The 16,415-nt window shown below is 44.8% G+C and overlaps 1 protein-coding gene across 1 annotated transcript in view; it reads left to right on the top strand.

Annotated features, from left to right (window-relative positions):
• spon1a (spondin 1a) overlaps positions 1-16,415 on the top strand; it is a 509,033-nt gene that overhangs the window by 434,665 nt on the left and 57,953 nt on the right. Inside the window, exons 8-10 of the mRNA XM_077248223.1 lie at positions 11,602-11,803; positions 14,729-14,869; positions 15,289-15,364. Of these exons, the coding sequence (XP_077104338.1) occupies positions 11,602-11,803; positions 14,729-14,869; positions 15,289-15,364 (419 nt within the window). The remainder of the gene's footprint in view (positions 1-11,601; positions 11,804-14,728; positions 14,870-15,288; positions 15,365-16,415) is intronic.

Raw genomic sequence — 16,415 nt, 5'->3', positions numbered from 1 at the left:
TGGGTCCAGCTGGTGTTCTCCACACCAAGAGGTGAACATTTTCCACCTCAAGGCATATCATTTCCTAGTAGCCGGAGCTCTGGAGTGGAGGATGGTCTCCACGACCTCAGTCGAGAGACCAGATTCTATGAGCTGGGCCCCCTCAGAGGCCAAGCCCACAACCTCCATAGATCTGGACGGGGGTGAAGTATCGACCCGCTCGCCTGAGAGAGAGTAGGTCCCTCCTGATCGGAATCTCCAGGGGAGAGCCGTCGAGGAGAGAAATTAGGTCTGCAAACCAAACTCGGGCCAGCAAGTACGAAGCTACCAACAGTTGACTGACCCCATTCCGGCAAACCCTCTCGAGAACTCCTGGGAGCAGAGCAATCGGGGGAAATGCGTACAGGCATGACCTCGGCCACTCCTGTACCATCGCGTCCAACCCCAGAGCGGCTGGAGGACTTAGGGAAAACCACAGTTGGCAGTGTGATGTTTCCCTGGATGCCAATAGGTCTACCTCGGCACGACCGAAATGTTTCCATAGGAGCTCCACCACCTCGGGGTGGAGTCTCCATTCCCCAGGCCTCGGCCCCTGCCTCGGTAGGATGTCTGCCCCCTGATTTAAATACCCCGGGATATAAATCGCCCTCAATGAAAGAAGCTTCCCCTGGGACCATAGAAGGATCTGGCGAGCCAGCTTGTATAACGGGCGCGAACGCAGTACGATGGTTTATATAAGAGACCACCGATGTGTTGTCTGACCGGACAAGAACATGATGACCTCTCAGGTCTGGGAGGAAGTGTTTCAGAGCCTGAAACAACGCCAGCATTTCTAGACAATTTATATGCCATTGAGGATGATGGTCCTGCCACAGACCCTGAGCTGAGCGACCACTCATGATCGCCCCCCAGCCAATGAGAGATGCATCCGTCGTTAGTGTTACACGACGACACGGAGCCCTCAACACAGGCCCTTGGGAAAGGAACCAAGGTTCTTTCCACACAGCCAGGGCACGGAGATACCGTCGCGTCACCCTGATCTTGCAGAGCGGGTTTCCCCTCGGGGAGAACCCCTCTGTCCTGAGCCACCAATGCAGTGGTCTCATGTACAGCAGGTCGCAAGGTATAACGTTGGACGCTGCTGAATTAAGACCCAGAATTCTCTGATATTCTTTTACAGTGAGTGACTGGCCTAGCTTTGCCTGTTTGACGGCTAAGATTATCGAAGCTATACGAGCAGGAGACAAACGTGCCTGCATCGTCGTCGAATCCCAAACCACACCCAGAAAAGTGGTCCTCTGTACTGGAGAAAGCACACTCTTCTTGGTGTTGAGCCTCAACCCCAACTTTTTTATATGGGCGAGAACGACATCTCGATGCCGAATCGCCTGATGCTCCGATTGAGCCAGAATCAACCAATCGTCGATATAGTTTAAAATGCGGATCCCCTGGAGCGGCAGCGGAGCCAGAGCTGCATCCATACATTTCGTGAAAGTTCAGGGAGACCGTGCTAGGCCGAACGGAAGAACCCCATATTGGTACGATTTGCCCCCGAAAGCGAACCTCAGGAACTTCCTGTGTTGTGGAAGGATGGAAATGTGGAAGTATGCGTCCTTTAGATCTATCGTGACAAACCAGTCTTCGGACCTGATCTGTGACACGATCTGCTTGAGAGTCAGCATCTTGAACTTGAGCTTCCCTACTGAGCGATTCAATAGGTGCAGATCTAAAATTGGACGCAACCCCCCATCCTTCTTTGGACCGATGAAATATCGGCTGTAATAACTCAACTCCCTGCTGGGAGGAAGAACTCGTTCTATAGCCCCCTTCAGCAGAAGAGTTTTCACCTCCTGTTCCATAACCAGAGCCTGCTCGGGGTCCACCACCGTGGGAAGAAACCCTCTGAAGCGAGGCGAGCGTGATCTGAACTGATTCGCGTACCCATTCTTGATAGTCTGCAGGACCCATTGAGATACATTTGGAAGGCTTTTCCACTCTGCCAAAAATTCTACTAAGGGTACCAGTCTCTCGAGACTGGTCCCTGGAATATTTTGAGTGACAGACACAGTGCCCTGTAACGGCGCACCGGCAGGGAACAACTGGTCTGACCGCTCTAGACCACTCCTCAGAGTGGGCGAGCGTCCCTCGGGAAAGCGCTCGCTGGGACCGTCCACGCCCCGGCACGCAGGCGGGGTTGGTAGAACGGGCCCCTGAGGGCACCGAGAGAGAACGGGCGCAGTGTAATGCGGCGAACACCTTCCCCTCTCGGTGGGGACCACCCTCAGCATCCTGACGCTTTTGGCATCAGGACCTCTTCTTCGACGAGGCCTTCTTGGCAACAATAACTGTCCTCAGATCAGCCCTGCCCCTAGACGACCTCCTCTGTGAGCGTCGCGTCTCGTCCCAGTTTTGCTGAGGAGGAGCATGAGACGCGACACTCTGTCTTTGTTGCCCCCGGTGTGAGGAGCTACTCGACGGCCGGGGCTGCTCCCGCCCAGCAGCCCCGGAGACGTGAACACGGAGGGGGAGAAATTTCTGGAGCGCCGCCGCCTGCTTTTTCTCTTCCTGAAACCTCTCCATGACCGATTTCACTGAGTCACCGAAGAGGCCAGCAGTTGAAAGCGGGGCGTCCAGGAGAAAAGATTTTTCCTTTTCTTTCATGTTGGATAAATTCAACCATAATTGTCTCTCCGTTGCCACCATGGCTGCCATAGAACGGCCCACTGATTTGGCTGTATCCTTGGTGGCACGGAGAGATAGATCTGCTGCCTGATGTAATTCTCGAATTACGTCAGCACTAATTTCATCCCCCTCACTCATATCTTTTAATAGGTCTGCTTGATATGCTTGTAATATCAACATAGTGTGTAAGCACGCTGCCGCTTGACCTGCCGCAGAGTAAGCTTTGCCCACCAAAGCCGAGGTATTTCTTAATGTCTTTGTGGGCAATGCCGCTGTCTTAAATGACGATGCCGTAACTGGAGATAGATGGCTTGCTAGCGTTTCTTCAGCCTTAGGCATCGCCCCATAACCATAATTCTTAGCCCCAGAAATATTTGAATAAACAGATGTTTGCTGGCTAAATATTCTGGATGACACTGGTCTTTTCCATGACCTCGACACCTCGGTGTGGAGGTCAGGAAAGAACGTAAGACACCGGCGTGGAGGTGCAGCACGAGAGTGCAAAAATCTTTCATCTAGTTTACTTTTTGAACGAAATTCCTGTCTATCAGCTGGCCACTCGATGCTTAATTTTTCTACAGCACGAGTGAGCACCTCCTTAAGCTCCTCACTAGCAGTAGACTGAAGTGACGAGTCCCCAGTCTCTGCTGTATCAATACTTTCAACATCCAGATCCTCAGAACTGGATAATTGAAGTGATGGTGCCTCAGCCCGGGCGGAAGAAACCGCAGTGCGTGCTTCCGAACCCGGATCTGAGGCACTGGATCTACAAGGTAAGGGCTGAGATAAGGCAGAGCCCGTCTCAATCCCCGCTGATAGATCCATTTGCGATCCCCACGATTGAAGCCTTCGCTGTGCCTCGGCAGCAGCGGGACCCGAACGGCGGGGAGCGCGCACCGAACCACTCTCCTCGAAGAGGGCTCGGCGGGAGCGGAGCGTTTTCATGGACAAACGCTCGCAATGCTCACAACTAGCTCCCTCGAGAGCTGACTGGGCATGCTGCGCTCCCATACAAACAACACACAGATCGTGAGTATCCCCACACGTGGGCAGGGATGAACACACTTTCTGAACTGCTGTTCACTCGCCATATTATATATATATATATCGTCTCTTTATAGTTTTTTTATATGTGAAAAACTCCTGCCTAGCAATTTCTAAGGACAGACAAAAACACTTTGAGACACAGACTGATATATTCACACACAGAGCGCTTGCTGAAGACTCAGAAGCTGACGCGCTTGTGTTTTGGGGTGCTTATATAGTTTCCTGGTCGATGACGTCACCCGCCTATGACGTTCCGTCTCGCCATTGGACTGATTTCATACGTGCTTCATGACGCACTCGCGCAGGGGCGTTCCCAAAGCGTTGTCACGCAGCTCGAGTTCCCTGATAAGGAACTACCCCTTTAATGTTAATACATCTATCATTGTTATCTTGTTACAGGACCATCTGATTCTGATCTGTTAATTTTATGTCTTAAGTATTTAATTTAATATTGTCTGTTTTTCTAAATAAATTATGTTTCTTTTATATATAAGAAGATACTGTTTATCTAAAGTTATTTACTTAATTGTTCTGCACATTTGCACGCATTTTTTTTTTAATACCAAAAGCAGGTTTGCTGGTTTATTTAGTACACCACATTGAGTATACCACTTATTACTGTAAAACTTTGAATATCAAAGTGCCAAATAAGACCTGGGCACTCTTGTGGGTTTGCTGCTGTTACAATTTGAAACTGTATAAGGGTAAAAACATGCCAGGCACACATTGATGCATACTAATAACATTGATAATGGGTGAGTTTTGTGGTCTGCGAATAATCAAGCATTGACAATTGTCAATCATATTAAAATTAAATCACATTAAAATTCTGCTTAGGGCCCCATAAGGGCTTGGGCCAGCCCTGACAACTGCCCTACTTGTTTATTATTGGCTATTTTGACAGTACTGACGTAATCACAGTCTTGCTCCTCCGTATTTAAAATCCTAAATATCAACAATGTTTGATACCATCGGGGCAACCCTGATTTGTGTGAGAGCAGATCGGGAGGTGCAAGATTCGATCTGTGCCATGGACGCCTCACATTACCAGATATTCTGCGCTGAACATCAGAACCGATCATGGTCCTTGACAAGATTTTTTCTCCAATTCTCGGGAGGGAAAAATCAGGGATAAATCGGCCTAAAACTCCTGTAGTGTGAGCCAGGCATAAGTGTGATATGTACTGTATGTGTTTGTCTGTATTTCGTCTGTATGGGGAAAGTGGTTTAGAAACTTTTTTGGTTATGAAAATAGAGATCTTTGTGTAAATTATTTTGCTCTGTATTTTTTTGTGGAGAAAGGAAGTTAGACTCAGTTTGGATTGAAGGATGGATTGAACAAAAACATCACCTTGTGTAAGAAGATTTATTTATTTATTTATTTCAATTAGTTAAACTTGCTGTACCCATAGAGAGAATATAATCAAAGACAAAATGGATCACTTGGAATTGTGCAATAATCTCACTTGGAAAATAAACTCATTTAAACATTTTAAAAAATCTATATTTTAGGTGCATTTATATATTTATTTATTTTGTAAGTAGTCATGTAATAACCAGGGTTTTAAAATTAAGCCAATTGGCTACCACATATTTTAAGTTATCCGGCCATTCAGAATTTCTACGTCACAGTTTATATATATGTGACGTAGTTAATCTGGTATATTTCTCTTTTTTTCCTCTTTTTTCTATGTATATATATATATATATATATATATATATATATATATATATATATGTATATATATATATATGTATATATATATATATATATATATATATATATATATATATATATATATATATTGTTTTTGTTGTTGTTGATTTTTTTTTTGGGGGGGGGGGGCGGGGGGGTATGGGGTATTAATGTATGGAATTAAGAAATTAATTCCATACATTTATTTATTATTCAAACTTATTTCTTATCCCTTCCTTTTTCATCCTCACCACCAAAAATGTATGGTCTTTGACAGCCTCTACCTTGAAGTGGTTGGTTCCAGTAACAAAATTTTTTTTCAAAGACGAGCCACTCGCGCCCAGCTTGCCACTTGGTATTAGAACTTCTAATTTTCTTTTCTAGGTTTCCTTTTTTGTTTGGCGGGTCTTTACTTTCACTGGGGTTAGTTACCCCAGGCAAGTATCAACACATTATTATATCTTTTAATCTTCGCTATTGAATAAATGCAAATGAACAAGCGCACCGTTATTTGTTGCGTAGTGACGTGTATGTTCAAGCAAGCCAGATATTCGCAGATTCTGCAATATGCTGTATCTAATATAACATGATGACACAGGCTAAACTTTGCCTTTGCGCTAAATCTGTGCAGATTTGGCTTACACAAATTTCCCCATCAAAGTGAAGTAACCCGCCAAATTGACTAGTGATTTGACAGCGTTACCCACCACAGTTGATTTTTATCCGCATTTGGCGGGTGTTCATTTAAAACCCTGGTAAATAACCAACTATAATCTACAGTCAATATAAACTTTCTGCTTAGTGATGGGGGTTCTGGGGTTTATAAAAGTGATAATGTACTGTTGTCAGCAAAAAAAAAAAAAGAAGAAGAAAAAAAAAACCTTGGACTTCAGTGTTGAAGCTTTCTAGTTTGTATTTTGTTTCTAACTATACTTTCTATCACTCTACCTGCCTATAGTTTCCTATTGTACTTTATCCCTTACATGAAATATTGTTCATTATATCAATATTTATATATGTATAAATGCTTTGTAATTTAAATATTTATGTATTAGCTTGTTTAACAGTAATTACAATGATATTATGTTTCATTTAAAAAAATGTGCGTGTGTGTAGGGGGGGGGGGGGGGGTGCTTTATTGTCATTAAAAATAATATCCTAATACAAAAGAATATTGATGATAATGAAAAAAATTAGAATTGTATTCAAAGAAACGGTAACACTTTTATTTAGGGTCCAATTCTCACTATTACCTATAGGTGCTTATAAACATATATTACTAGGATACTGGCTGTTTATTGGTACTTATAAAGCACATATTTATGCCTTATTCTGCATGACCATATTCTACATCCCTTAATCCTAACCAATACTTACACTTAACAACTACCTTACTAACGTCCTGGTTGCGTATGCAACCCACCGTTCCCTGGAGGAGGAATGGGGAACTGAATGGGGATCGCGTCAGAGAGCCATTCGCCTTCGAGTACTATTGAACGAGCCAATGGAATTGGCATCCGTGATTCGCATCACACACTCCGCCCCCGTGGCGCAGGTATAAATACGGAAGTGGATGCACGCCCTAGTTGCTTTTTCGCTGAGGAGCCGAGCGTAACCCGGAGTCAGCGGTGGTCCAGCGGTAGTGGCAAGGGGACTACGTCCTCCGTTCCCTCCTTAAGGGAATGGTGGGTTGCATACGCAACCAGGATGTTCCCTTTCATTCGATAACATCAGACGTAGTCGACTTCAACTGAATTGGGATAACCATTGAAAACGCCACTAAAGCTGCCACCTTCCAGTGCTTAGACAAAAGCCTCCTGATGCCCCTGCAATTTTAAGGTGGGGGAGGACAGGGCTTAGGCCAGGGAACTCACTGCTGTTCCTACAGGACCACTGGGAAAGCTTTCCCTGTACATTGGAAGGAAGGGACGCTGTGGAAGCCACATCCTACCCGAAGGGAGGTAATGTGGAGAATACACATATGAACTGGGCGGATGACCGGGCAGTATGACATATGGAATTTCACTGGGGTGGCTCCAGCCAAAGACGGGGGGAGACTCACCGGAAAGTGACGGCAGAGAGACTCTGCCAAGGGAAGACACAAGCTCGCCGTAGGGAGCCGTATCATTGAAGAAAACACATATGGGATCACTGTAGGGACCGCAACATATGGACCCAGCCTAACACAGGTTCCACACTGCTTACGAATGGTAGGCCTAACACCAGACGTTCCGCACGTCTGACATCGGAGGGGTGTGGAGGAACTCAACATGGTTCGGTTTAAGGGAACTCAACTGGAGTAGAATGGCGCACGTATTCAGTCCATAGGAGGGGAATGGCGCAGCAAGCCAACACCTTGATCCGGGCTCACGGTGAAGCCCACGGGAAGCAGCGGTTGAAATCTAGGTGTCGTCCAGCCCCCAACTCTAGAAAATCTGTCAGCAGAGCACACACTCATTATAGAGGAGCTCAACACCTAAGTGGACATGAGCATCTCAGAACTTTTTCACCGAAATGAAGGCATCCACCATTCAGTGGGCCAACTTCGCTTGGATACAGCCTTCCCTCTCTGCTGAATTCCTAACAGATAAGAGCTGGTCTGAGGTCTAAGGCTTGCGTTCTGTACACGTAACCCGCAATGAAGCGGACAGACAGAGAAAGCCAGGGCTGGGTCTGCCTCCTCCGGGACAGCGCTTGCAGGCTCACCACCTACTCCTATTATGGGAGAGGTAGGAACCGATTGAGTTGGCCGGGAAAATAGTGGAATGAAGAAAACACAGAAATGCGTTCCTGAGCCTCCTCGGAAGATTCTGACTCCAAGTAGGAGGTGACGGGAGAGTTGTGGCATACGAGGGAATCTTACGCAACAGCCACAATGTCAACAACTCAAGGCACGCATGCCCGTGCAGTCGAAGGTCGCCCCGGCCTCTATTAAAGCACGCCCTTTGTACATGGCCCCTCAGTCAGTGAAGGTTTGGCAGCAGACCGGGTTGAACTGTTGTCACACAGGGTGTGCTGCTCTGCCACGGTCACCTCGGAACTCGATCTGAAGCTAGTGCTGAAGCGGTCTTCATATGGAGGAAGCCTAGCGGCTGCATCTTCCATATGCCCAAGGAGCCTCTGAAAGTTCTTTCAGCTGAACACCAGCTGAACACACTCTACTGAGAAAGAGATACTCAACCCGTGGGCGAGATTGCTCTCTTCCAGTTGACCTGAAAACCCAACTGGCTATGGAGCACTCGAAGGGAAGGACTCTGGTACTGATACTTCACACCCTCACACACAACTCACAGGATGGCCTGTAGTACGGAAGATAGAGATCTGAAGCACATGTCATTCAGGTCAGATACTGCAGAACAATCTTGGGCCAAGACGGTCACGACCCACCTCCTAGTAGCATGCAGAACGAGTTTACAACTGGCCTTCATACCAGCTGGAGGAGTGGCTATATCAAATCATTCGCCAGCAGGAAAAGATAAGCGCGTACAAGTCAGGAGCACTGTTCAACACTAGGTGTGATGAATATCACTGGATTTTCAGGAGCACATCTGCTCAACACATAGTGTGACGATTATCACTGACTTGGGCGGGATAGCCGAGCCTGTGGTGGGGCAGCAAAGTGGAGAGTGTGGTGTTAGTGTGCTGTGCAACACTTACCTGTCTCCACTAGCGGCAGGGGGCGCGTGAGAAGGCGGATGACCAGGTCCTCGAACGCACCAAGCTGCCTGCTGGCGACCAAGGGGGAGCTGAGGGGTGTAAGGCTATACAGGGTCACACCCGCCAGACTCGCCCTCTTGGGGCCCCAGAAAGAGAAGTTTGCTCTTTTTTTGAAAATGTGGGTACCGTTGACCCCGTTTTTATAGGAGTCAACGGTGGAACAAACACACACACAACAAAAGCTCCAGCCAGCCCTCCAACTGGTCAGAGGGAGTGGATCGGTGACCACTCCAAGAACAACTTCTCCATCTCTGGGGGGCCCGTCCAGGTTCAACGTTTCCGCTGTCGCTTACAACCTGGCTTGGCAGCACCTGGAGCGGGTTGGGCGTCCCTTCCGCGGCCGGCTCCACTTGGGTGTAGGCTGCTGCAATGGTCCTGCGGGAGCTGAGGCGGCTGCAGGCGGACGCCCTCGGCGACGAGCGGGCAGAGGATCTGACCTCGGCGGGCGTGTGAAGGCAGCAGCGTTCCACCGGGGCAGGATGTGTCGGATAGCCTCCGTCTGCTTCTGGGCTGTAGAGACTGTTGGGCAAAATTCTCTACCGCGTCGCCGAATAACGCAGCCTGGGAAATGGGACAGTCCAGGAACCAAACTTTGTCCGCTTCTCTCATGCCCGCCAGGTTGAGCCAGAGATTGCGCTCCTGGACCACAAGTGTAGACATCGCCGAACGGAACGCGCGAGCTGCAACCATCGTTGCCCGGAGGGCGAGGTCAGTTGCAGTGCGGAGCTCACCCATGAGCTCACGGTCCGGACTACCCTCGTGCATGTTCATGAGTGCCTGGGCCTGGTGGACCTGGAGCAATGCCATGGCATGCAGAGAGGAAGCAGCTTGCCCTCAAGCTTTGTAAGTCTTGCCCGTAAGAGTGGACGAGAACTTACAGGCTTTAGAGGGGTGACGAGGATCACCTCTCCAGGAAGCAGCAGCTGCCAGACACAGTTGCATCGCGAAAGAACACTCCACTGGAGGGATAGCCTCATAACCCTCCACCGCTCCCCCGTCAAGGGTAGTGAGGGGGGAGGAGCTACTTAGGCGGTTTCGGGAAGAGAAAGGTGCCCACCACGCCCTCGTAAGCTCTTCATGCACTTTAGGAAAGAAAGGTACCGGGGCGGCGAGCTGAGAACCAGCACAGCCCGCCCCGATAAACCAATCATCCAACCGAGATGGCTCGGGACACGGTGGAGGGTTCCACACGAGCCCTACCACCTCGGTGGCCTTTTTCAGCATAGCTGACATCTCTGGATCTGGCTTGGGCAACGCTGGTCTCCCAGAGGGAGACAGCGCAACCGAATCGTCATCTCCAGAGTTCAGCTCCCCTTCCGATGCTGCAATAGACATACTGTCCCCTGGAGGGGCCCCAAATGAAACAACTGGTCGGTCCACTACAGAGGGACCTTGCAGGTTCACTGGGGAGCTCCACCTGCTGCGGTGCGTAGGCGGAGTGAGGGATCCACGGGGACTTACCGGGCGGATTGCCCCTCACTGTGATCCTCAGATCACTCAGCATGGACGGCACCCCAATCTTCCTCTGGGAAGGTAACCCAGAAGAAGAGCCAGGGTGGGGCCCAGCGGCGGAGACTGCACCTACGCTTTTGACGTAGGCGAGTCTCGATCTCAACACTGAGATGGCCATGTTCCCGCAATGAGAACATGACTCATTCACGAAAGCTGCCTCAGCGTGCTATAGGCCCAAACACGTGATACAGCTTTCATGACCGTCAGAGGGGGAAAGCGCCTTACCGCACCCAGAAACGCACGGATGGAATGGCATGTTGAAAAAGACACACTCACTCCCTTTTTGCTCTTTTAGGAAATGGGACTGTCACCAGTGCCGGAGCACACAGGGAATGGCCGCAGCAACACTGAATCAGTCAAACTGAAATAGGGAAGCACTCACTTCTCGCCCTCTAACCAGCCGTCAAGACACAACCTAACAGTTAGAAATTTGATGCTGTTAAAACAGCAGTTGAGAGCTGAGAAGCTCGCAATCACCGCTGCACCCACGCTGTAGAACACCAACGTTGGGAGGTCTTCCCGTAAGAACACCGACACATTCGCTCGTTGAGACAACAGCACTCTTCAGAGACATCAATAACGATCGGCTCCAAAGCGAAAGGCAACTAGTGCGTGCATCCACTTCCGTATTTATACCCGCGCCGCGGGGGCAGAGTGTGTGATGCGAATAATGCACGCCAATTCCATTCGCTCATTCAATAGACCTCGAAGACGATTGGCCCTCTGACGCGATCCCCATTCAGTCGAAGTCTACTACGTCTGACGTTATTGACTGAAAGGGAACTATTATTAAGTGCTTATTATTAAGTAATTAGTTAGCTAATAGTGAGAATTGGACCCTAAACTAATGTGTGACCAAACAAACATATTTGTAATTTTTATGTTTTTCTCTTTTACCTCCCTCTCATGTATGAATGAGATGTATGCCATCTAAATGTGAAGTCATCTGATTTCTCTCTTTACCTCAGTCGAGCGGCTCCCTCAGCCGAGTTCTCAGTTGACCGCACACGTCACCTGATGTCCTTTTTGACGATGCTGGGTCCTAGTCCTGACTGGAACGTTGGTCTGTCATCAGAAGACCTTTGCACCAGAGAATGTGGCTGGGTCCAGAAGGTGGTTCAGGACCTCATCCCATGGGATGCAGGAACAGACAGCGGAGTCACATACGAGGTGAGCACTCATGGAAAGATATATAAAGGTATGTTCCAATTTTGCTGACTTTATTTAAAAGCAAGGAAATCACATATTCACATGCACTGCATAAAAAAGGGCATGGAAATCTTTAGCAATTTCTTTATTCAGGTATTTAAAATTTCCAAAATTTTCTGATTCCAGGTTTGATAATAATAATACTTTTTAATATTTCTTTAAACATGATTTCAGTGTGGCCTCATACCTTTGTTCCTCTTAGTTTATATGTGAAGTCTATGAAATACCTCTGTGAAATGAGTTTCATGAGACACATTCTCAAAGTAAACTGCACCAAATGAGTTCTCTCTGTATTAATAACACAGCAAAATCAAAACATGAAAAATTATGACTTAATTTAAAAAAAGCATTTTGCCAGCTGAAGTGGTCCACTTGAGACCATACAGTCATGACCATAGCTTGACTCTAGCCATCTACTGGTGTGTGTCAGTGTGTCTGAACAAAACATCTGCTTGAATTGACATCAATCCCCTGGATAATGATCAAATGTTTGTTTGTTTGTTTAATTTACATATTGAGAGGCTACTATTTTTACTTGTGGAGTGGTTGGGTGGTTAAAGTAATATTCCTGATTAAATATAAAATAATCTCTATGAACAGCATATTTAACATGCTCCCATTCACCTTACAAAATAATTTTCTTTTCTTTTCTTTTTCTTTTCTTTTCCAGCATTCTCAGATGCTGTTGATAAAGCTCATGTTGTATTAAACCAGGAACATTCCTAAATGAATCCGTTCCTAACACAACCTTGGATTCCTCACTTGACTTTTTCCCCTATCATTGGGGAGTGGGTCTATGTATATAATTTGTATTGCTTGTAACTTCTCTCAGTGACATTGCTGCTGTTGACTGTGGAGCTAATCTATCTTTTCAAAGCCTAAAGGCTTGGTGGTCTCTTTGTTGATGAGTTGATTCTGTGTTGATTTTAAACTGTAAAAATATGGAAAAATCATATATAATAACAATCCCTTTGGATGTTTAATTATTTTTGTTTTATCTTGAATTATAATGCATATAAAATGTCTGCTAATGACTGTGATTTCAGTAATTCTATAAGATCATTGAAAACTAAAATTATGTCATTTACAATCCTGGCAATCTTATAAGATCATTAATCTAATGAACTTGGGTATTACATGTATGTAGACTGTATAATTATGACACACACCTATTGAATCGTAGGCTACTCTGCAAGTTAGTATGGAAGAATAAAACATCATCAGCATGCGCTAGTGGTAAACAAATTTAGCAAAATGAATTGCATTTTGGCAATTGTGGTTTTTATGTAGGCTGAAAGAAAGGAGGAAGCGAAAGAGGAGATTATGAATGCGGTCAGGGCTAGGGAAAACAGGCCAACTTGGCATGCCAATTTTGCAAGTTTTGGCGTCATATCGCGTTGATCAATACACCATTTCTTGTTTAATTTTTATTGGCCAGTCAGCAGACATAGGTCGTAGCAGCAAACACACTGTGAGATGATCATGCTAAATTTCTGACACTGTCATAAAATTAATCACATGCTACCTTTAGTTCGCAAGACCGTGACAACAGCCATCTTTGAACCTCTCTCACTGTATGAACACAGTTTAGTAGCTACGACCACAGAAATCACCACGATTGGTCATCTTTTTTCCTGGGACAGGCCAAAATCATACAATTTGTAGCAGGCATTAAAGAAACAATACACATAAAATGACTCCTTTTTTCTTTTTGGTAATTCATAAATGATGGCAGTAGGATCCAATTGCAGTAAGAAAGTTTTTATTGATAAACATAACCAAAGTAAATCCAAAGAATAAGCAAATCCAAAACAGTACAACTGGTGAATGTTACAGGCCATAATGAGTTTTTTTCTTTTAGATTATTCTTTTGTGATACATAAAAAAAAATAAAAAAAAAATAAAAAAAAAACGGTCGCACAATTTTTTGTGACATTTGATCAATTAATGACAGAAAATGACCATTCCTTTAATTTTTACCATAGTGTAAAGGAGTCAACTGGAGGCAAGTGTAGATTAGAACCCAAGTGCAGTTTATTTAGGATAATGTGAACAAACATAAAACAAAAGCATGGCGTGGCATGGCATGAACTCCAAACAAAAGTATGGTGTGGCATGAACACCTGTGAACAATGAAACAATGAAATTGCCATCTCTTTTATTCTTACCACTGTGTAAAGGAGTCCACTGGAGGCAAGTGTAGATGAGAACCCAAGTGCAGTTAATTTAGGATAATGTGAACAAACATAAAACAAAAGCATGGTGTGGCATGAACTCAAAACAAAATCATGGCGTGGCATGAACACAAAACAAAAGCATGGCGTGGCATGAACTCCTGTGAACAATGAAACAATGAAATGACCATCCCTTTTATTCTTACCACTGTGTAAAGGAGTCCACTGGAGGCAAGTGTAGATGAGAACCCAAGTGCAGTTTATTTAGGATAACGTGAACAAACCTAAAACAAAAGTATGGCGTGGCACGAACTCCTGTGAACAATGGAACAGTGAAACAATAAAATGACCATCCCTTTTATTCTTACCACTGTGTAAAGGAGTCCACTGGAGGCAAGTGTAGATGAGAACCCAAGTGCAGTTTATTTAGGATAATGTGAACAAACATAAAACAAAAGCATGGCGTGGCATGAACTCCTGTGAACAATGTAACAATGAACCAAAGACAACATGACACATCAGACAAGGGAACAAATGGCAGGATCACATGACTTGAACAAGAGATCACATGACAGCCATGAAACAGGAACATGAAACATAACCAAATCGTGACACAATGATATTGTTTTTTTTTCATGTGATTTTCATGTGGCATAAATGACTTGAACATCTAAACATCGTAAACTGGTTTATTTGTTTAATGTTTATTTAGTCTCCCAACAAGCCTGCAGCACCTCAGGAGAAAATTCGTCCCCTCACAAGTTTAGACCATCCACAGAGCCCTTTCTACGACCCAGAGGGTGGTGCAATCACTCCTGTGGCCAGAGTTGTTGTGGAGAGAATTGCCCGCAAGGTCTGTTTCTTTACTTATCTAAGAAAAATTACTTTTTCAAAAGAAAATGTTCTAAGCTGTTGCACTTTTAGCTTTTATTACTGTGCAAAATATCTCTGCATTATTCATGTCATACAAGTCTATAAACTGAGAGCTAAAACAACAATAGACTATACTGTACATATTGATGAAGCCAGCATGTCACAAAAGTGCCATGGAAGTTTTGAAAGTTATACATACTTTATTGGGAGAGAGTTAGATTACTGTATGGGAATTAGGACAAACACAGGGAAAAATATAACCTGTGTCATCTTATTTGTGGTTTTCAATCAGATAGCAATAGTGAATCAAATACCATCACTGTGTAGAATAGTATGATTTAATGAGGGACATCATTTAGAATCTATTTGAAAGTTTGAGTTGTTTTCTGATGTCTGCAGGGTGAGCAGTGCAACATTGTGCCTGATAATGTGGACGACATTGTGGCTGACATTGCCCAGGAGGAAAAAGAAGAAGGTTTGCATATCTTTATCTTTTCGTCAAAGGCGACCTTGAGAGAGAGAGAGAGATTTTTTTTGATTTTTATAACACTTTATTGGCTACAACATTTAAAAACAATTAACAAACATACACTTTACTCAAGACATTTAGCAAAAAATAATTCACCATCTCGAACAAATCACAATATTTTTTTGTAATTCCACATATTTTCAAATTCCTCTATATTCTTCATAGTTTTATAATATAAAAAATCAAATTTAATTCTTACCTTTACTAAACACTTAAAAACTTGTACTACATCCCGATCAACTTCACCATCTATTTTTTCCTTTCTTGTCAGATAAATAGCCATTTTCGCTTTTCCTATAACAAAGTTAACAAGTTGCCATTTTTTTCTCTTTTTTTTCCAAAAGTTGAAACCAAAAATGAAACCAACCTTGGAAAATATTACTTTAAAATCCACAAACATGAAATTAAGCATCAAAAATAAGTTTTTAAGCCTGTCACAATGTACAAAACAGTGAAAAATTGTTTCCCTCTGATCACAAAAAGGACATTTGCTATCAACTGCTGAATTAATGATGCTAACAAACGCATTTACAGCAACAATACCGTGCAGTATTCTCCACTGCAAATCCCCATTTGCTTTGGTCAATGGTGGCTTGTACAAACTTCTCCACACAGGTTTACCATCATTTTCAACACCAAAATCAGCAGCCCACGGTGTTTCAACCCGCACTTTCAATTTTACCTTGTTTAACATTTTAACACACAATTCATACAACTTTTTTCCATTCACAGAACAAAAATCCAGCCTTTCCAATCTTTTAGCCCCAAGCAACTGATGAGAACTTTCCTCCTCAGTGAATTTTGGTGAAATGTCCATGTCTGGAAAAACGTCCTTTACTTCAGGCATAGATCGTCCACTGTCGAATTCCATAATTAAAAGCTTGTCTTCATCATTCAGAGTTTTCTTAACATTTTCCAAAAAACGACCCACCACTCTCTGTGACTGGAGTCCCAAGCTTTGTGCCACAGCATTCACGTCATCACAGTCATTTCCAGC

This window comes from Siphateles boraxobius, unplaced genomic scaffold, assembly GCF_051911475.1.
Source record: "Siphateles boraxobius isolate OS27281-9 unplaced genomic scaffold, OSU_SipBor_1 30, whole genome shotgun sequence".
NCBI lineage: Eukaryota > Metazoa > Chordata > Actinopteri > Cypriniformes > Leuciscidae > Siphateles > Siphateles boraxobius.
Note: the sequence above shows the minus strand (reverse complement) of the source record. Positions and strands in the feature narration are given on the sequence as shown.